Source organism: Sapajus apella, unplaced genomic scaffold, assembly GCF_009761245.1.
Source record: "Sapajus apella isolate SASKATOON/1434 unplaced genomic scaffold, GSC_monkey_1.0 scaffold28, whole genome shotgun sequence".
NCBI classification, from domain to species: domain Eukaryota; kingdom Metazoa; phylum Chordata; class Mammalia; order Primates; family Cebidae; genus Sapajus; species Sapajus apella.
In genome coordinates this window covers 14,981,444-15,003,328 of record NW_022436968.1, presented here as the reverse complement: position 1 = coordinate 15,003,328, position 21,885 = coordinate 14,981,444, and the positions used below count along the sequence as shown (strand labels likewise).

General features: G+C 37.0%; 1 protein-coding gene across 5 annotated transcripts in view; it reads right to left on the bottom strand.

Moving 5' to 3' along the window:
* Positions 1 to 19,862, bottom strand: part of CWC22 (CWC22 spliceosome associated protein homolog) — a 60,783-nt gene extending 40,921 nt beyond the window's left edge. For 4 of the 5 annotated variants that reach the window (XM_032292781.1, XM_032292784.1, XM_032292783.1 and 1 more), the window contains exons 1-4: positions 19,574 to 19,862; positions 7,653 to 7,791; positions 3,015 to 3,079; positions 853 to 963 (exon numbers count right to left, since the gene is read on the bottom strand). In XM_032292781.1, the coding sequence (XP_032148672.1) occupies positions 853 to 963; positions 3,015 to 3,079; positions 7,653 to 7,679 (203 nt within the window). In that variant the 5' untranslated portion in view covers positions 7,680 to 7,791; positions 19,574 to 19,862. Of the gene's footprint in view, positions 1 to 852; positions 964 to 3,014; positions 3,080 to 7,652; positions 7,792 to 18,761; positions 18,785 to 19,573 lie in introns of those variants that run through there. The other variant, XM_032292782.1, reaches the window with a different exon arrangement.
* Between the last annotated feature and the right edge of the window lie 2,023 nt (positions 19,863 to 21,885).

Below are 21,885 nucleotides of genomic sequence, written 5' to 3'. Positions count from 1 at the left end.
ATTACCCAGTTTCAGGCATCAACTGGGGGGTCCTGGAACACACTCCCCACGGATAAGTGGGGACTAATGTATTCTCATTGTAAAAACTATTATTAATTTCTACAAAGGAGAAAAAGAATTGAAATTAAGTACAGATCAATAACAAGGGGATTATAATACTCTGTGTAGTGTTCAGTGAAATCTGAATGGCACTTAATGTCTGACTCTTCTTAAGTATTACCCCTAAGGGTTTCCAAACACTCTCATTCCAATATTTCTTGCTTTGGAGAAGAGTTTATCTGCCTTCCATTTGGTTTCCTTGCCCATTTCTCAACCAAGTAAATGTTGTAGGTCTTGTTACCCAGAGTAACAGGTGGGTAACCAAGTTCTCTAAGGCTCAAGTAAAGTAGAAAAAAACTACAAATTGGAAACTTTAGTCTCAATGTCCCTATGCCATTATGTAGGAAAATAAATTTAGACCACTCTATATCATACAATATAAATTTCTTTCATTTAGTAAAGAATCTCAAAAAATCACATGAGCTGACTACTTTTGCAGTACAATATAATGAATGAGCTTGGGCTTTAGAGTCAGACAGACTTGGGCTTGGCACTATTACATTTCAAAACATGAACAAACTACTAAACTTCTCTAGGCCTCAGTTTCTTCAGCTGTAAAGCAGGCATAACAGTATCTACACTTCACATATTTACTACCATAAGAAGTTAATTCACATGAAGTCCTTATTAGTAAGCCTGGCACCTAAGAACATCCAATTAATGTTAGTTACTATTATTTTTGTTTTTATTATAAATATAGGATAAAGTTTAAACAAATATGATTTTCTACAGTTAGAAATTCCCAACACTAACCGTGACTCCGTGCTACTATCATAAGAATGTCCTCTTCTTGAATGCTCATAGTCTGATCTGCTGTAATCAAAGTGATCTCTATCCCGGGGGGATCTTTCTTGTTCTGCATATCTAACATAAAATAAGAAAACCAAGTTGTAAGTTAAAAATAACTATGTTATAAATAGGAAAGTCACATATCGGTAAAGATAAAGCAGCTCTGTGACTGAACATCTTATCAAACTGTTCTTAACAGCTCATTTTGCTAACACCCATTGTTTCAATCAGAATTACAAAAGCTTTCAGCTTGTACACAGCAAAACAACTCCTAGAATTCACTTAACAGAACTTATTTGGTTAGTGAATTATCCTGATTCATTTTTTTTCTCAGTAGGAGACATATATCTGGATATTACATTCAGTTAGCATGAAAAAGGCTATCCTGCAAATGACTCCTTTTGCTTAGTTGGCTCATTTATCAAAACACTGAATGTATGAGACCACTGTCATTGGTTGGCCTCCATAGGATCTGTTTAATTCAACACCAAAAGACCATATTCATCAGCTGTTAATTTTGAAAATGCATTACTGGACAGCAATGAGAATGGGTTGAAATTATTAGCAAACAAGGATGGATAGCATTGTGTCAGTTATTTGAATCTTAAAAGTGAGGGCCGGGCGTGGTGACTCATGCCGGTAATACCAGCACTTTGGGAGGCTGAGGTGGGTTGATCATGAGGTCAAGAGATCGAGACCATCCTGGCCAAAATGGTGAAACTTCATCTCTACTAAAAATACAAAAATTAGCTGGGCATGGTGGCACACACCTGTAGTCCCAGCTACTTGGGAGGCCGAGGCAGGAGAATCACTTGAACCCAGGAGGCAGAGGTGGCAGTGAGCTGAGATGGCGCCACTGCACTCCAGCCCGGCGACAGAGTGAGTGAAAATCCATCTCAAGGGAAAAAAAAAAAGTGAATAAAATCAAAGAACCTTAAGAGAAGTTAAATATATACATAATATATAGTAACATAATCCGTATTTTATATACACATCTATAATTAAGTTATACACACATATACCCATGTGTGTATGTGTCTGTGTATAGAAAGATATATACATATTTTAATCTATAGGGAGTGGTGACTGGTGAAAGGTAGTAAGTACTCATGAACCAGGGCAATTAACTTGATGTCTGCAAAGAAAAGCTTTTAGAGATATTTAGCAGAGTAGAATAAGAAAGTACATACAGAGTAGGGAAGATTACACAACTGAAAGCAAGTTTGAAGGATGCTTCTTCCTTCATAAATTATTTTTAATGGGCATAAAAAATTATTTTTACAGTCACTATATTTAATAGACCACATGTTTAATGGTCTTTCAATGATCATAAATGAAATAATTGTAGTCCTAATGTGAATTCATAATGTACGTTAACGGTAACATTTTTGGAACGCTGATCTTAACATAATTACAATATGATATAATCCAGCAGTCCTCAACCTTTTTGGCACCAGAAGCCAGTTTTGCGGAAGACAATTTTACCACAGTCGGTGAGGGTGGGGGGATGGTTTCAGGATGAAACTGCTGCACCTCAGATCATCAGGCATTAGATTCTTATAAGGAGAGCACAACCTAGATCCCTCACATGCACAGCTCACAATAGGGTTTGTGCTCCTATGAGAATCCAGCAACGCAGCTGATCTGACAGGAGGTGGAGCTCAGAACAAAATACTGGCAGGTCTGTTGCTCACCTCTTGCTGTGCGGTCTGGTACCTGGATCTGGGGTTGGGGATCCCTGATATAATCTACATAAAAATATTTTAAAAACAATACAGAGCTATGTAAATGTAAGGGACAGTACTACCAGCAGTAAAAGTAGCACTTCTAAATAGTGTAATTTCAACTCAGTTTTCCATTATAGACTTTCATTCCATTAGTATTTGAGACATTAAAAATTATTCCCTTTCACATAAAAATTACATAATATCTGGAATTATTTACTAGACACTCCTAAAAGAGTCATTAAAGGATGATTCGTCCATCAAGTCCATTCAAGTAATACTGGTTATAAAACCATTAGAAAGACATTATCCACCCTAAAATTAGAAATCTAAGAGCTAAATTATTACATAAAACTTACCATAAAAACTTACATTGCATTTAGAGCATATAAAACTATTTACCTGTCTTCTGGGGAGGAGTTCCTCTGATACGAATTAAGGTTTTCCCTTCTGTCATGACCAGAAGGCTTTAAAAGAGGAAAAAGGAAAAAACATTTCAAAAATTATTCATGTTAAAAAAAAAAAAAAAAAAAAAAAGAGGCTGAAATACATGTCTCAGAAAGTTGGAAGTACTTCAGATATTACATCAAAACATTTTTTAAATCATTAAGAAGAATTCATGTTACCTAAACAGTCTATAAAACAAAAATTTCAGACCATCCAGATGAGCCTGTCTGTGGCAGGCACCTGTTTCCATTATGGACCAAATACTTATTTATTTATTTATTTTTTAATTTCCTTTTCTTTTATTTTTTATTTCAATAGTTTTTGGGGAAACAGGTGGTATTTGGTTACATGGACAAGTTCTCTGGCGCTGATTTCTGAGATTATGGTGTACCCATCACATGAATAGTGTACACTGTACCCCAATGCATAGTCTTTTATCCCTCACCACCACCCCCCACCCTCCCTGACCCTTTTCCCTGAGTCCTTAAAGTCCATTGCATCATTCTTATGCCTTTGCTGGACCAAATACTTCTTTCTAGCCAAAAAAATTCAAAGTAGAAAAAGATAACTCTCAAATTATCAATGACATCTAGTTCATATTTTATTTTTATGTAATAGTTACAATTTTTATTTTTGAGGCAGGGTCCCACTCTGTTGCCCAGGCTGTAGTACAATGGCATGATTACGGCTCACTGCAGGCTCAATCACCCAGGCTCCAGTGATCCTCTCGCCTTGATACTGTGCTTACCTCACCTCTCCTTTGGCTTATGAAAACCACAACCTTAGTACAGGGTAAAATGAACAGCTGGAAAAAACTGACTCTAACATGTTTATAAAAACTCATTTTTGTTTTCAACAAACATCATTTGAGTGTCTGATATATATTATACTATTGTAGGCACTACAGAATCAAACAACATTATTTTTAAGGTATAAGTCCTATTCCAAATCCTTTGAAAAACAATCTGGATACATATAAGTAACTTCATGTAACACGAGACTGACATGAGACAGAGATATGAACCATCCAGTTTGGGAGTATATCCTAATTTAAAAATCTAAATTAAGGAATTTGATTAAGGAATCAAAATGTTTACCTCTGCACATAGGTAAAATTTGTTATATAACTGGTCTACATTCAAATATTGACAAGCCTTTTTTTTTTTAAGAATTAAAGTAATATTAATTAACCATACGGAAAAGAAAATAGCATTTAACATACTTTAATCTTGAAATCTAAGATAAACTAAATCAAACAATGAATAAATGTTCTGCAAACTTGCATGCTTGCCTCCTTAATAAAAAAAATATATATTTTTTTAAAATAGAAATTATTCTGAATAGAAATGTAAGATCCAACTTCCTCTGATTTTATGACTGACTAATTAACAGCAGTTTGAGTCTAACACGATCACAAGTATACTGCAAAACAGTCTCATTAACTATTGAACTTTTTGAACAGTATGCACTAACTAATCTATATAGATGAATAAGCATGTAATCAGAATTGATAATCTAAAGTAACCGTAGTTTAGCTGTTACTTTGCACTAAATTTAACCGTCTTAAAATTCTGTTTCTAATATAAGAAAGTTTTAAAAATTATTTCCCTTATAACACAGTGAAATAGAATTGTTCAATGTATGATATAGGTTTCTATAAAACTTCACATAAAGATCTTAGATCAGACACAGAGCACAAGATTCACTCAATTCAATGGTAACATAAAATACAATATTTATATGATCATGTATTATAAGACACAGTCCTTCCAGTGTAGACATTCTGAAGGATACAATAGATAAGAAAGGCCAAGGAGCTTATGATCTTGTAGGAGGGGCTTATAAAGACTTCCACAATTAAACACATTAGACTGTAAGTTCCCAAGAAAGAGAGAAAGTACAAGAGAATTAGAGAGGGAGAGAAAGAGGGAGAAGTGGAGGAGGAAGAAAGGGAGGAGGGGAGAACACAGGGGAGGAGACAGAGAACATTAAACTGCATGGCCTCCTTTCTCTTTACAAGGCAAAGAAATTATTCTGATTACATTAAGGAGAAGGCCTCAATTCTGTGCTAATGATTTTTAACACATCTCCGCAACATCTGTTGTGAGCAAGAGGAAGAGACCAAAAATATTGAAGTCGTGAATAAGAAAGATTTCGTAAATATGGTCAAGTAACAAATGACTGGCACACATAGTAAGTGCTAACAGGAGATCTTGAGTAGGAAATAATCACTGCGGCACAGGGTGCTGAAGAATGAAAGTGGGAAAACGGGGACTTGAATTTGGCTTTGGTAGATGAATAGAATTTCATCAAGTTAAAAATTACTTTCGGGTATGATTCAAATATTAAGAACCTGAATTTCCCTATTTCTTTTATCACAGACTTTAGATTGTAAGTCAGTGCAGTAGCTGAAAATACTATACAGTCAGAATTACCTTTAAAATTTTTCTAAACTGTTCATGAAGCAAAACAAATATGATGATATCATGCAATCACGCATAGTCTACAACAACATAGAGACAGCAGTATGAGGAGACAAGAGAAATAAGAAGCCTGAATCCAGAGGCTTTCAGGATCCACTAGACTTTAAGAGAAGACGGAAGGAAGGGCTAGAAGAGGTAGGGAGCTCGCTAAGGAAGCTACCATAAAGTTCAAGGGAAAAACAGGGGATTCTCAGTTGAAGCATTATGAACCTAACAGGTGAGTCCTCAGAACATCAAGGAAAGAGCTGAGTGTCACCTAAAGTAAGAATGAGCATCAACCCAGCTAGTGGACCTGTTGTGGCTAACAGAAAGGAGAGAAATGGAAGCAGACCAAAGAGTTGGCTGGGAAAGCCAAGCCACTGAGTGTGAAGGGCATGCTAAATGAAGTCACGCACTCCCAGGCTGGTGGGGAACATGCCACAGGAGACCCATCAGGACCACATGAGGGATGCGTGGAGAAGCAGAGGCTAAGAGGAACTGAAAGAGGATTCTGAGAAAGGCTATACATTTCTCCCTTTGAGTAAAAGGACTTAATCTAAAGATCTGAGTGCTCTTGTCTAACACGGCTCTGTTAAGAGCCAGTTTTGCACAAGGTCTCCTTTCTTTTATTATGTCCCCAGCTCCTAACACAGAATCTGCCCACTACTGGGTCTTCAACAAATTAACTGTTTAAGTAACAATGGACCAGTGAGTACAAGTCCCAAAAGGGCTGATTTAAGAACAATATACAAGGGTTACTGACAGATGGAACTACCTTAAGAAACTGTGAGCCCCATGCTAAAAGAGACACACACCAAGCAGAGGCTGGATGTCTACCTGGCAGAGAGGTGGGTGAGTGTCTTCTCACACTTTGACAGAGGCTGGAAAAGATGACAGCAGAGGCTGCCTTACTCTACAAGTTTATCAGTTCAGCTTAATAAGCACCTACCACAGGGCCTACTGTCAAGGAGCTTGCAATCTACTGCTTCTCTTTAAAGAAGGAACTTTAGGGGTACACAGCTGGTAGAGGAGAGGAAGGGAGGAGTGCCTACAGTTATAATCAAATAAAAATACAGTTCCCCCTTTACTGACTCCATGGCCCAAAAAGTGATGACTTGGTTGTAAATATATGCAGTTGAAAAGAAAAGGAAGTTGAGTAGTTTGCTCACCTGCCAAGTTTACTCACAGGCAAAACAATTTTGAAAGCAGATGGAATTACTGTTCCCTGTTACTGCCCTGACCTCACCTCCTATAATCCTCCCCTTCTTATACCTGCCCCACTCACTCTAGATTCTTTGCCTTGGCACTTGCTGTTCCTGCCAAGCACACTCTTTCCTAGATATCGGCATAGTTAACTATCACATCTTCAAGTCTCTGCTCAAATGGGTATCTTTTCAATGGGCCCTACTAACCCCTCTATTAAAAACTGCAACCCCTGAATGTTGAGCCCAACTACCCTAATTCTATTTCTTTTCTCCATAGCACAAGTCTATTACTTAACATTCTAACATACTATACAACTTACTTATCAAGTTTATAATTTAGTGTCCTTCCCACAACAACTATAATGTAAACTCCATGAAAACAAGGATTTGTTTTATTCACTATTTTGTTCAAAGTTCTTAGAACAATCATTAGAACTCAATATGCATTTGTTGAATAAATGAATGTACACTAAAGTACAGCAAAGAATAAAGAGCCCATCTATTCTTAAGAAATATGCAACAAAAGGCTCACATTGTAAACAGACAGTCAGAAATTTCCCTGCAGTGTTTGATCACTCACATGATTTATGCAGGCACTGATGCATGCATGCACATGTGTACACACACACACACACACACACACACACACACACACCCCTGTATGTTCTCTCAACTGCCCTCTTGCACACTATTGCTTCCATACAGCTAAGAATCTACATTTAAAATTGTTTAAGTTGGATGTATCAGGTTGGTGCAAAAGTAACTGTGGTTTTTAAAATTACAAAAACTGCAATTACTTTTGTACCAGCCTAAGTGCCACTCTACTGTCTGGCTCTACTGTCCTAATTACGTAAATGCATTTGTATTTAAAGAATAAGTAGTCAACTATAAGCTTACATCCTCTATTTTAAGTTTCGAACACTTACTTTTATCTGTGCCACACTACTTTTCATTTCTGTTGCTGGTTGGTCCAATAAATCAAAGACTCCTCCAACTGGTCCAAATAACAAGTACTCAATGCTCTGAATTCCTTGACAGTGTACTTTTTCTGTCTGCAAATATCACCTATAAAATATACCAAAGACAGCTTTGTTAACACCAATAAAGTGTGTAAAATGAGACATATTTTTTCTACAAAATGAACATTTAACCCCCTTATTTTTCTTAATCCATAAACAAATATAATAACTAAATAAAAATTTTAAAAATCCTTAAGTAGTTACACATAATAATGTATACCTAACATATACTAGTAGAAAAAAAAAAAAATCCATGAATGAGAGAGCAAGCAGAAGGTTATATTCTAAGGACTAAGAGGAACAAAAGTTAATTTAAAAAGAGATAGCCTATAACTTTTTTATTAAAAATGTTCTCACAGTGAGGAAGATATACACCTACATCATAAGATAGTATTGGGATATTATTTTTAAAAAATTGAGAAAACAATGATAGAAATTATATAAACTCAGCATAAAAATCCAATGTTTCTATATAGACTAAGAATGAAATGCCCTATATCCTTGCAATAATAATAATTAAGAAATAAATATAATCCACATAGAAATTTAAGGTGCTAAACTACAATAATTATGTTTCAATGTGATCTATTAATGGCACAAGGCTTCAGATATATGCACATATAAGAACTAAGTATCTGGCTCAGAATAAACCTAGTCATCAGCGTTAAACCTAAAATCTTTAGTTGTCTTTTAATATTCTCCTAAGTAAATTTTAATAATTTCTGCAAGATTCTAAATTGATACTTATGTTCACAAAGAACTTCCATTTGAGTATTTTATTGGAAGTACGTATCTCTATGGTTTATAGTTTAAGGCAATAAAATCCCAAAAATAAAATAGAAAAAAAAAAAAGGATTAAAAGACATAGAGACTGCAGAGAAAGTAATGTACTTAGTACCAAAATAACTGAATACAACTAGAAAAAAATTAATTTCAGTGTTAGAAAGGGTATAACAGATTATCTGGTCCAATTCCTTCTTTTTAAAGAGAACACTGAAAGCCAGGTAAGCTATTCCAATTATAATCATAATAGCTAAATTATAATACCAGTTAAACTTACAACTAGAAACCTATCATAAGGACACCCTGTTAAGTATTCCTCTCACTAGAACACATATAGAAACAGTCTTTACATTACAAAGTGATACAGAGCTGCTACCATTTGATGCAGACAGGGATGTATACAAATTACTAAGTCAAGTAATGTTTCTATTACAATGGTTGGCATGGTGTCAAGGTTAGTAAAGGCAAACTTACCATTCTATAAAATATAACTACAATCTAAAGCACATCACTGCTTATGTATGAAGCCTACAGTTAAGCAGATAAATGTGTGTAACTTTACACAACATGCTGATTAACAGGCTCTTTCTTCAATTATTATTGCAGTAGATGGGAAAGCTCAGCCTTGTCTTTAGCTGGCAAGTTCTCCCCAAATCTTTCCTTATACATATTTTTAAAGATTACTCTGGTCCTAAACCTGATGCCATATAACAGACCAGTCTATCTAGGACCTTAACAGGCTCACAACTATGATATTACTGTTTGAACTCAGTTTCAGAGTAACTTTTCCTACTGGATGCTATAACTTAGATAACTAATTGAGAAAATCCAGAATAAGTTGTGTAAAACATTTCATAAAATCAGACTCTGACAGTAGCAGAGAGGAGAGGCATGCCCCTCTACCTTCAACAGTCTATTCTGATATCACACATGAGTTACTATCTTAATAACTCTATATTATCCAAAGTTAAATAATAAATGTGTTTCAAAGGGGAAAGAGACTAGAGAGTTTCATACATACAATAATTACATTATTTTCCTGTAAGAACTTAAATAACAAGGGTGTTTTGGTTCCCAGTGCCACAGGGTAGTCTGTGAGGCACCTCTGAACAAATTTTTTAAAAGGGTAACTGAACATCCATTTCTGAAATGGCTAGGAAGTTCCTACTGAGCCCAATCCTTTCAGAGACAACAACCATAAACTGACAAAACACACAACAACCACCTGAAAGCACTGGAGAATCAACAAAAACAGGCTGAGTCTAAGGAGAGTAGATGTCCTGGAGAAAGGAGCAACCTGAGTGAGTTATTCCACTTAATACAGCTTTAGTCTGAGGGCAAGCTGCAGTCTGTACAATGCAAGAGTGGCTAAAACTGATGAAAAGCTACAGCCATTCTCATTTGAAGAACAGAAGGACAGAGTCTGAGGCAACCACAGCTGCTGGAAACTGAGGGGGAATCCAGGAGGGGAGACAGTGAGTGATGGGAAGCCCCATATGCTGGGTATAAATTGTTCCCACATCTCTAACTACCTCTGAACCAACACATGTACAAGACAGATTCCTGCCAACAACTGAACTAAGACTTGAACTGCTGCTCAAGAGACTAGAGTGTGCAATTTAAGTCCAACCAAGTTAGTTGCCCAAAACATCACCACACCTTAGAGGAATGTAAGGGAACCAAAGTCTCTGTAACATAAAAATAACAACATCCAGGAGACAATTAAAAATAACATTTAAAAATTGTGGTCCAATCTTAAGGGAAAACATGATCAAAACTGATCAATGCTGAGATGACCCAGATCCTGGAATTAGCATACAAGATTTTTAAAGCAGGGTTTTTAAGACATATGGAAAAATGCAAAGGAAAATATGCCTGGGAAATTTCAGCCTAGAGAAATGATAAAATAGAACCAAACAGAAATTTTAAAACTGAAAAATATATGAAATAAAAAACTCACTGAATATGCTTAACAGTAGAATGATTAATGGTTAATAATAAAACTAATGAAAGCCAAAGATAAAGAGAAAAATCCTGAGAGCAGCAAAAGAAAAAAACAGCATATTATATACAGAAAATAACAATTCAAACTACTGCTGACGTCTCATCAGAAACTATATAGACTATGTCCTCACCCATATGCAGAAGCTAAAAAAGTGGATTCATGAAGATAAAGTAGACTGGTGGTGATCAGAGGCCAGAAACAGGAGTGGGATGTAGAGGATGAAGGAAAAAAAGGAACATGAATGTATTTATTACCACGGAATTGTACACTTAAACATGGTAAGGATGGTAAATTATATATACATAAATTTTAAAAATTTATATTTATATATATATATGTATGTAAACTTGAAAAAGAAACTATAGAGACTGGAAAATGGTGAAACAATTTTTAAAAGTGTTAAAAGATAAAAACCAGTTAACCTATAAATCCAGCAAAAACAATCTTTAAAGGAAGAAAAAAGGAAGACATTTACTGATTAAACATACCAACAAAATAACTAAGAGAAATTAAGATAATTTATCACCAGCAGACCTGCACTACAAAAACAAAACAAAACAAAACGCTAAAATAAGTTATTCAAGCTAAAGGGAAATGATACTGGATGGAAACTTTTTCAGAAAGAAATGAAGAATACTGGAAATGATACCTTTCTCCGGAAATACAAAAGACTCTGTTTTATTTTAATTTATCTAAAACACACAGGACTCTTCCAGCAAAAAATATGTCTTGAGGGATTAGAATATATGTAGCTGGAGTACATATATATATATATATATATATATGTGGTATATAGAATTAGCAGTCAAAATGGAGTTACGCTATGCAAGGTTTCTACATCTTTTGTGAGGTGATACAATATTGACTTTAAGTAGTACATGACAAGTTAAGGATATATATACTGTTCCCTAGAGTAATGACTAAAAAAAAAAAAAAAAATGTACAAAATATAGTGTAAAAGCCTACAAATTAAAATACAATTTTTAAAAATATTTAAAACAGAGGCTACCCCTCTCTCACCTCAGGATGAGATCCCTATAGGGATAACCCTTAGCTGGATTCAACAAGATGACTCTGTTGAAACCAAATTGCATGACTCTTTCCAAAGGTCCTGCTTTTATGGCTATAAAGGTATAGAGAGCCATAAAATTCAAAACTTTACTCAACTTACTTTTGCTCAAAGATATTGGTATTTTTTCCCCACCTCTACTAGCACAACCATTTATCATTTCTAATATATCCTTTATTACCTTTAAACCCAGTATTACGTATACATACATTTGTTCCCCAACAAATAATACAGCATTTCTATTATTTGCCCAGCATCTTTCTAGGCATTGGATAGGCAACAACGAACTACCCTAACGAAATCTCCTATTCACATGAAGTATTGAAGCAAATCTATAATAAGGAAAACACTAAGCCACTCAAACAAAGTAACAGGTTGGGCTTTTTTCCTACATGTCAGTTTTAAATCACTACTTAACAGCATATAACTATAGTTAGATATCACTATACTAAAAACGACCTGAATCATGGACACATGCATGAGAGGAGAATTACTTGTATACGTATTGGGGCCCACCTCTGACTTACTGAATCAGAAAATGGGCAGAAACTGTAAGGAAAAGACGAAAAGACCTGTGCATACTTGTTTTCTGAAAGTATTCCCAAGGTAATTCTAAAATCCAACTTTTCCCTGAGTCTCCTCAGCTTTTCAATTCTACATAAGAAAGTTTGGTTCTTAATTTGTTCTCAAATCATGAGCCACTTAGCCAGAATATGGAGACCCCACAGCCTATCTACTTTATAGTGAAGAACTTAGTCGTAAATCAATTGGAAAGGGACACAGAAATTCCAAATATATTAATTCTTAATAATTCACATGTAAGAAGTGCTTTTTAAACCTGAGAAATTATGGGCACAATTTATAATCACTTACACAATCTTATTCAATCTTCGTAATTACCCAGCTCTGGTGATTTTTTTTAGCCTTGTTTTTCTATGGGACAACTGAAGGACAGCAAATTCAAGCAATCTGTCCGAGTAAACTATACCTAGGAAATGGCAGAAGCAAAAATTCAAAGTCAGGTTTATCTGATGCCAAAGCCATATAATATCGTGTCCCAATGAAAACACCAACGCTAATGAAGTCAAAATGGTACATTATAAAATGTAAACAAGTACAGACTCTACTATCCAGAAAATTATCCTAGCCTAAATTGATCTATTTGTTCAAAGTTCCAGACAGCAGAGACTGTGATTTAATAGAACAAAACACTACTTCTTTTCAGTCATAGTAATTTTACGGATTCCTTTATTTAATTAGCACACCTAGAATTCACTGTGACTAGGTATACTATGAGAACAAAAAAAAAAATCACTTGCCTCATTGCACAAGATTTGGCATTTTCCTTTGCTTGTCCCCTGGGGTCTTAAACCCGGTCTCTCTTCCCAACCTACTTACACATTTTAAAACTAGCAATTTCTGTGCATTTTATTTCAAATTACCTTACATATTTAAATTTAATGAGTTTTCTTTCTGATTGGTATCATCTTTCCCCTTCACCCTTCATCAGCAAATAATTTCTGGCAATAAAGTACAATCTGTTACATTTCCATGTCTCAAAATGTAAGTGTGAAAATGACAACATTGTAAAATAGACTGCTATCATAGTTCTAAAAAAAAAAAATGAATATTGTCATTGTTCAGACAGAATATGCCTCTTCTGAAATTCTGAGTTCAACATACGCATGCTAATACTCAGAGTAATTGGAAATTCCTGAAATAGAGTGATTTATGTAGAGTTTATAGCTCTCTCTGCTCTTCTAAGCATCACTATGTGAATTTTATGGTAAATTATTAAATTTCCTTCCCCTTCTCACAAGAAAGCAACTCAACAAAACCACACCTGCTCTCCTGAAAAAGGAGGTTATTTTCCAATAGTAGAGACAGTACTCATGAGAGCACTATTAAAAAAATGAGAATTTTTTCTCTCTGTTTCATCAGGCATTAGAAAGCAAACTATTTAGTAACATTTATAAGAAGTACTTCAGACTGTTAACTAGAAGCTATAAAATTGTGAATTCTGCAATTATCTGAAAATTTAAGAAAATGAGAAAATATTCAACTAATGGCTGAAATGCACTGCTTTCCACATGACTTCAGTAGCAAAACACTTCTACCATTGTCACTTCGGTGTTCTCAGACCAAGTTAGAGGAACTTGCTGAAGTATACTATCAAAAAATTGCTAAAGGAGGGAATCAACAGTGAATTTCCTTTCGTTGGCTCCTCTGGCTTCTAAATAGTAACAACAGGTTTGGTGAATTTCAAACATTATAACAGAGTTCAAATTTAAAAAATATATATAAAACCCAAAACCTAAGTGGCAATATTACACAATAAAAAATAAAAACTGTCTTAAAATTATTCTGAATGCCAAAACATAATAGGAGGGAGATAATGGGATTCTCAGAACATCCCCCAACAAGAGCCAAGGCCCCAAGGAATGGATTTTCCTTCTCAGGAAACATACAGAAGTAACAGATTGGCTTCACTCTTGAACAATATAAAACAAGATTGCTATGTACTTTCCTATCTGTACTGAAGGATCATTTCTTTGTTTAGGAAAATCATTTCTTGCTATTTTTTTCTTTTTTAAAAAATATTTACATATTAGTGAAAAATGTGCTCCATGATATACCACATAAAGTGAGGCAAAAAAATACATAATTTGATGTCAACATTGAATCACAATTTCAAGAAAATAAAAGGGTCAAAATACTCCTGTCTCTTCCTAGAAAAATCACCAGTATAGGTTGACAATCCTTTATCTGCAATTCTAAAATCTGAAAAGCTCTGAAAATACAAAGATTTTTCTTAAGCATGTGGCAACTCACTCGAAAGCAAAATGTACTGACTTGACACTGAATCTGACTTGACACAATGCAGAAATATTAATGTTTGATCAGAGGATGTTACTCCAGGCCCCAAACGGGGGATTACTTAATATGCAGTACAGGCGCTGCATTTTTCTAAAACCTACAAGATTCTGAAGTCAAAATACTCTGGCTCCAAGAATTACAAGTAAAGAGTTGCAGAGCTGTACTCCCTGTTTTGCTTCCTAGTCACTGCATATGCCAGGTGTGCTCTCTGACTCATAATCATTTGAATGACTAGATTCCCAGGTTCAAGTACAGGGCTAGAAGTTGTGCAGGTAGTTCTGACATTGCTTTTTGTAAAAGATAAGTAACATAAAAGCATTTGACTGGTCTGCAAGTCTGTGTCAAGAGTAGACAGCCCAAATTTTGAGACACTTTAAGACAGTAAGACAGAGGGGTGGGAAAAAAAAAAAAAAAGATGTTTTAACAGACCCAGTGATATCCATTTTAATGACAACAATTATAAAACAAAATCTTAAATTTCAAACCTGTACCATAACCCTCAACACTCTACTTAATACATGTCTATGGTAAAAATCGCTCTTGTGCTTTTAATCACTCACTGAATGCTTCCTTCTTCACTTTTTGAAGTTTGTATTTGTGTACAAGAGTCTATCTTTGTGAGGTTACAACAATTGAAGAATTTTGTACAGGAAAACAGGACCAAAAAAGTGATGAGGCTAGAGTCATAGTTGATATTTATATTCAGTGACTGAGAAAAGCTGGTTGCAGTGGCATGGGCCTATAGTCCCAGCCTCCCCGTAACACAATGAGATCCCATCCCCCCAAAAAAACAGTAAAAGAAGAAAAAATAAAAGTGTTTACAGAGAAAATACAGAAGTAAGAAACTAAGAGAAACAAAGTATGGCTCTGGTCTTTACTTAAGGCAGTGCCTATGTATAATCAGGAGATACATACTTACACAGCACACAAAGCACTGAGGACTCTGTCCTACAGTAAAGAAGAAATGTCTAAAAATGTCTGAGTGCTACAAAAATGTCATAAACAAAGTATAACTGGAAAAGAGGGTTTGGGACACACAGAAAGAAGTAGGTCTTAAAGCTGAGTCTTAAAAGACAAGTATAAATTATCCATATAGAAAGGGGAAAGAGTTCATTCAGGAAATGACAGATAAGCATGTGTAAAGACTCAGAGACAGAGAATTTGGGGATTCCAGGGTGTATATGAATAAGAAGGAGCATGCAAGATTCATTAAGCTCAACTATGAAAGGCTCTGTATGAGTACACTGGATCTTCAAGGTTCTTGGTCACTGCTACATATCCAGAACCTAGGACAGTGTCTGCTACTTAGTAAGTTCCAACCCTAAAATTAAATAAAAAATGGGGAGTGTATATTTCTGCTGATTACTCCTATTTTTTTTCCTACAAAGAACTCCCTATAACGCCATTTTGTCAACTTGCTCATCAAGGAATACAACAGCAGCCTTGTCTCGCCTTTTAACTCCTACTTCTTGGAAATACTAAGATTTCCAAGTCTTAGTGCATCAAGACAGCACTATCAGATACCACCCCCTATTAGTTCTTCATTCCATGTTAACCTGTGGAGCAGCTTGAAAACACTTCCTCACTGAGTGAGATGAAAAAAATACTAGTTCCTTTGCAGGCACCGAAAGAGGAAATCCAGCCCTGAAGGTGCAGTTCTTTCAACTTACAAAATCAAGCCTAATTACTGAATATGCCATATGCCTTCATCATACATTCAAACCACTCTCTCCCACCCCAAATCTGCTCCTCAGCTTGCCTAATTAAGTATATGGGTGAATACATTCTGCCAATTTTCATGGCACAGCTTTGAAAGTCACCTTTCTGATTATTTAATTAGAAAGCTACTAAGTAAACCACACCCTGGTTTAAAGAAAAGTTGGAGATGTTGGCCTCCATAGAGAAATTTGGCCCCTAGACATGTAAGCACTGCATTCTACTACAGAGGCTCCTGTAGCCAGGTCTAAAATAAAGCTATCCTGATCAACTATTTTAGGAAGGACTCACAAGGCAACTTTTCAGGTGGAAGTGCTGAACTCTGTCTAGCTCCACCAATTTATAAGTTAGACTGAGAGACAGATTAAACATGAGTCACCACTGAGTTCCTCCTTCCCACTACCTAATCCATTCTCCAGAAGTTAATATGTCCCAAGGCCAAGGCAGCCCATAGCCCGTTTTTGGTATCTGTTCACTGGGAAAGACTTACTAACTTGACTACATATAGCAAAGGCTTGATTTAATCCATGCTTAAAGTTTGCACTTTGTTAGAGGCATTCAAATGTCTCTTCCAATGTCCACTTGGGAATGTATATACTGAGAAAAAGTATAAGTCTGGGAGTTTGCTAAAACTAGTATGCTCTGTGGCTTTATTGTTCCACCACCCTCCCATGCTCAGATAAACAGAAAAGCAGGGAAATTCAACAAGGAAGCCTTCAAAGTTATCAGTGGGATCAGATGTATTACCAATAGCCACTTCTTTCTTGGACTAGCTCCAGGCACCATGAACAAACGATGACCAAGTTAGGGATATGACAGGTAGTACAAAATTCCACCTAAATACAGGTGGACAATAAATTGAAAATATTATTCAAGTTAAGGCATGGGTATATGAAATATAAAATGTGTCACTGTTGTCTTTTAGGCGGTCTCAGGTACAAGCCACTGTAGGTCGCTCAACAATGTACAAGCACTGGGAACGAAAGCTAACTTCTTTTATTTTCTTGAGACAGAGTCTCATTTTGTCCTCTAAGCTACATGGCAGTGAAGCGATGTCAGCTCACTGCAACCTCCGCCTCCAGGGTTCTAGTGATTCTTGTGCCTCAGTCTGCCGAGTAGCTGGCGCTACAAGCTAATTTTTTTTGTATTTTTAGTAGAGACAGGGTTTCACCAGTTGACCAGGCTGGTCTCTAACTCCTGATCTCAAGTGATCCACCCTCCTTAACCTCCCAAAGTGCTGGGAATACAGGTGTGAGCCATCGCGCCCCACTAGGAGCATTAATTTCTAAAAATTCAGCAGCTGGGAAAGCTAAAGGAGCTAAGAAACCTGGCTTAGAAAAAATAATTAAGTAGTCTAGGAAGTGTCAGAACTCCAAAAAGTGAGTGAAGATAACCTATCCAAAGCAGGGAAGGATGTGGTGTCATAATAATAAATACTAGCTGGCCATGGATCAAATGCTTTGGAGCAAGGAGGGCATCAAACCTGATTCTGAGGGCAGGGGAACGACGAACCATAGTATGATCTATCCCTAAAGGATGGGCTAGATCACAAGTTCTCAAACTAACTGGCATGAGAATCACTGGAATGCTTTGGAAAAACAAACAAAAATAAAATCATTGGGACTCCATTTCCACATTTCTGATTCAACAGAACTGGGGTGAAGCCCAGTAATTTACATTGCTAACAAGCTTCAAGGAGATGATGCTGCTGATTTAGGAGACCACATTTTTGGAAGCACGAGACCAGGATATTAGATCAAAGTTCTTGGCCTTTAACTTATAACTAAGACAGTCTCAGAGCCGCAGTCAACTGAGTTGGGAAAGACTCCATAAAAGTGACATGGACACTTAAAACTAGAAGGACACTTACAGGTGGAAAGGCAACATTCAGAACCAGAGAACAAGAATGGAGGCACAGAGAGAACTCATCAACTGTATCATCATAGTAACTTAAAATAATATAAAGCTAACACAGTGTATCAGGCACTGTGTTTTACAATAATATAAAGCTAACACAGTGTATCAGGCACTGTGCTCAGTGCCTCATCAGCATTAGTTTTCTTTAAACTCCAAGAAAGACAATCCGATGAGGCAGGTATTGTATTATTACCTACAGCTGAGGTAATAATACAATACCTTCCTCATTGGATTGTTTTCAGATGATGAAGCTGACACTAAAGACCTTAGATAACTTGCTCCATGTGACAGACCTACTAACTGCCGAATAAAATTGAAATATTTGGTCTATTAGTCCATCACCCAGGACCAACACAAGTGAGTTTCCTCCTCCTACTGATACTGCCTGTTACAATGCTTCTCCTGGTCAAAACCACACTTTCAATGCGAATTTTAAATCTGCCCTTCCATAGTAGGATAATTTATGTTAACTCTTGAATTTCCAAGCAATCCTAAATACAGGTAAGAGTTAGGTTAACTGATCTGCTGAGGACTAAGTTTGCTTGTTTATCTATTTCGAGTCTCTGCACACCTAAAAATGCAAAGGAAACTCTTAGCTAATTCTTGCATCTAGAATAGCCTTTCTCCAAATCCTGCCTTCTCCACTTACCTCAAAAGAATTGTGAAGATTAAGTAGAAATAGGTACCGCGGCTTCTGCAGTTAAACTCAGTGAAATTAACTATTATATTTCCATTATATAATGCTGCACTGTAGGACCCAGAGCTCGTTAGAGAGGTGGAGACTGGAAAGCCAAGTTTGGCAGTTATTACCTCACTAGAGATGGATAAAGGATGACAGATAGATGAAGAGGACACAGGAGAAATGAAGCGTCTTCAAAACTAAACACTAGAACTTATCAGTATTTACAGGGCAAATAAATGAAGGAGAAGCCACTAATGAAATTTCACACAAATAGTCAAAAGGATATAAGGCCGGAAAGGCATGAGAGTGCAAGCACTACAACTAACTTTTAATCAACTACAGCTCATTAATCCCACTCCCTTGGCGCGGGGATCTGGGCACTAGTAAAGGAGCTTTCGCAAGCCCAAATGATTCCAGAGGCTCTAAGTACAAAACACACTGCATACGAAACAAGAGAGCACCAGGATTGGTGCAGGACCTCAGATATCTCCAAGAATCTCACAAGGAAGGTCGGCCGGTCGGCGCAGGCAGTGAGTGAGTTGACACAGCCTATTCCCTCCCCACCAGCTCTAACTCCTCGGCCCCAGCGGCTCTCACACACCCCTCGCGGGCCAGTGCCTGGCGGGAAGCGAGCCACGCGCACTCCAATGCCGCTCACAGCGGTACCAGTGAGCCCGCACCCGCTCCTGCGCCTCTTTCACTTCCCACCCGATCCAGCGACCCGCCACTCCCACTCCGGTTCGCTGCCTGCGGGACCTCCACGGACTTTGGATAATTACCTAGAGCTCCACCGCGCCGCCATTACACCGGACGTACGTCACTTCCTTTTCCCGACGACCGACAGTAGGAAGAATGCGGATAGTGAAATACATAAAAACTTGACGCTCAACTGGCTTGACACGTTATCCTTTTAACTTATTTCAAATACCATATCATAATACCAGAGTCAAAGTGGTCGATCCAGGCACACTGTCTTCTTACCAAAATGGCGACAAAAAGAGAAGTTGACATGAACTACAAAGTCCGAAATCCAGCACTTGTATTGGCGGAAATGACGAAAGCGGAATTGTAGTTTCGCATGGAAGGGCGCGGTGTAAGATGGGAATTGTAGTTCATACAGATGGGCGCCTACGAGTAACATCCAAAGTGCTCACTGGCAGCCTAATAGTGTTTAGAGTCTAGCCGAATTTACTTTAATCTAAAACTATTTCTCTGCATTTAGGGGAATTTTTTTTTTAAAGCAGTCAGTTGTCACTTTTCCTTGAAAATATTAAGAGATTTTCCTGAGACTTTATAATAGAGTTTGACCAAGAGCCTAATAAGCAAAAATGTTACCAAATGTTAAGTGCCTAATAAATTCCAAGATGCCTAGACCAAGAGAATGGGAGAATATTAGATCATAAATAGAGTAAAACAATGAGGAAAAACTAATTCTGTAGAGACGATGTTGCCTCTCTTTTAGGTTAAGGTACCAACTGGTATGACCTGAGAGTAAGGAGACTGCCTGGCTGAGTGGGAGGTAGCAGTTTGTACAGAGTGCAGAACTTGGGCATTGAACAAACTGTTTCTTTAAACCTCACTTTTCGCTAGTAACAAAACCTAAAAGTTCAACTACTTGTTCTTTTGGAAACTCTCTTCCTAAAACAAGAATATCTTTATATTTTCAAACCTTTCATAAACCAGGCCTGGTTTTTCCACACACTTCTCTATTACAATTTTAGAGTGCTGTGCTTACACTCCTTTCTGGAGTCAAAGTCTGATGATTAAGAATAAAAACACTGCAGTTGGACCACTTATGTTTGAGTCATGAGTTCTTTTATTATTTATGGATCACTGGGGCAAGTAACTTCACATTCTGTGTCCATTTCCTCATTTGTTAAATGGACATTCTAATAGTACCCACCCATGCAGTAGTTTTTAGAATTGAATTAGTTGATTCACATAATGCATTTAAGATAATTGCTGGTATACAATAGTGTTATCTGTTTTATTTCTTATTTAAGATATTTGGCCATTGTTCATGGTGCATTTTGGTGTATCAATACAGAGCACAGGAGATGGATCTGGAGATGAACATTTGTATTCGTATATTTAAAAATACGCAATACTACCTGTGATGGTTAATTCTGAATTTCAACTTGATTGGATTGAAGGATGTAAAATATTGATCCTGGGTGTGTCTGTGAGGGTATTGCCAGAAGAGATTAACATTTGAGTCAGTGGACTGGGAAAGACAGACCCACCCTTAATCTAGTGGGCACAATCTAATCAGCTGCCAGTAAATATAAAGCAGGCAGAAAAACGTGAAAAGGCGAGACTGGCCTAGCCTCCCAGCATACATCTTTCTCCCATGCTGGATGCTTCCTGCCCTCAAATGTTGGACTTCAGTTGTGAGATTCAGACTGGCTCTCCTAGCTCCTCAAGCTTGCAGACAGCCTATTGTGGGACCTTGTGACCATGTAAGTTAATACTTAAAAAACTCCCCTTTACATATGTATATATATAATTAGTTCTGTCCGTCTAGGGGACCCTGATGAATACACTACCTCTACAACGATTGACAGAACTAGAAAAGATTGAGCAAAGAACTAGATAGAGCTGGAAAAGAATAGATTTGTCAGTTGGGTCCTTCAGGAAGCAGACACTGAGAAAGAATTATGAATGAAAAAGGTGAAAGGAAAAGGGAGGAAATAGTATTGGGCAGGGTAGCTCCATAATAAAGATGAAGAGGCCTACATTGGGATGAAACGTCTAGGCCCTTGTACCAGTTATTTTCAGTCATTGGCTACAGCCACCTTAAGAGGAGTGTGGCCTCAACTGAAAACCCGAGGTAGATGCAAAGATGTGAACAGTTAAAGGCTATCATCGCCGGGCGCCGTGGCTCAAGCCTGTAATCCCAGCACTTTGGGAGGCCAAGGCGGGTGGATCACGAGGTCAAGAGATCGAGACCATCCTGGTCAACATGGTGAAACCCCGTCTCTACTAAAAATACAAAAAATTAGCTGGGCATGGTGGTGCGTGCCTATAATCCCAGCTACTCAGGAGGCTGAGGCAGGAGAATTGCCTGAACCCAGGAGGCGGAGGTTGCGGT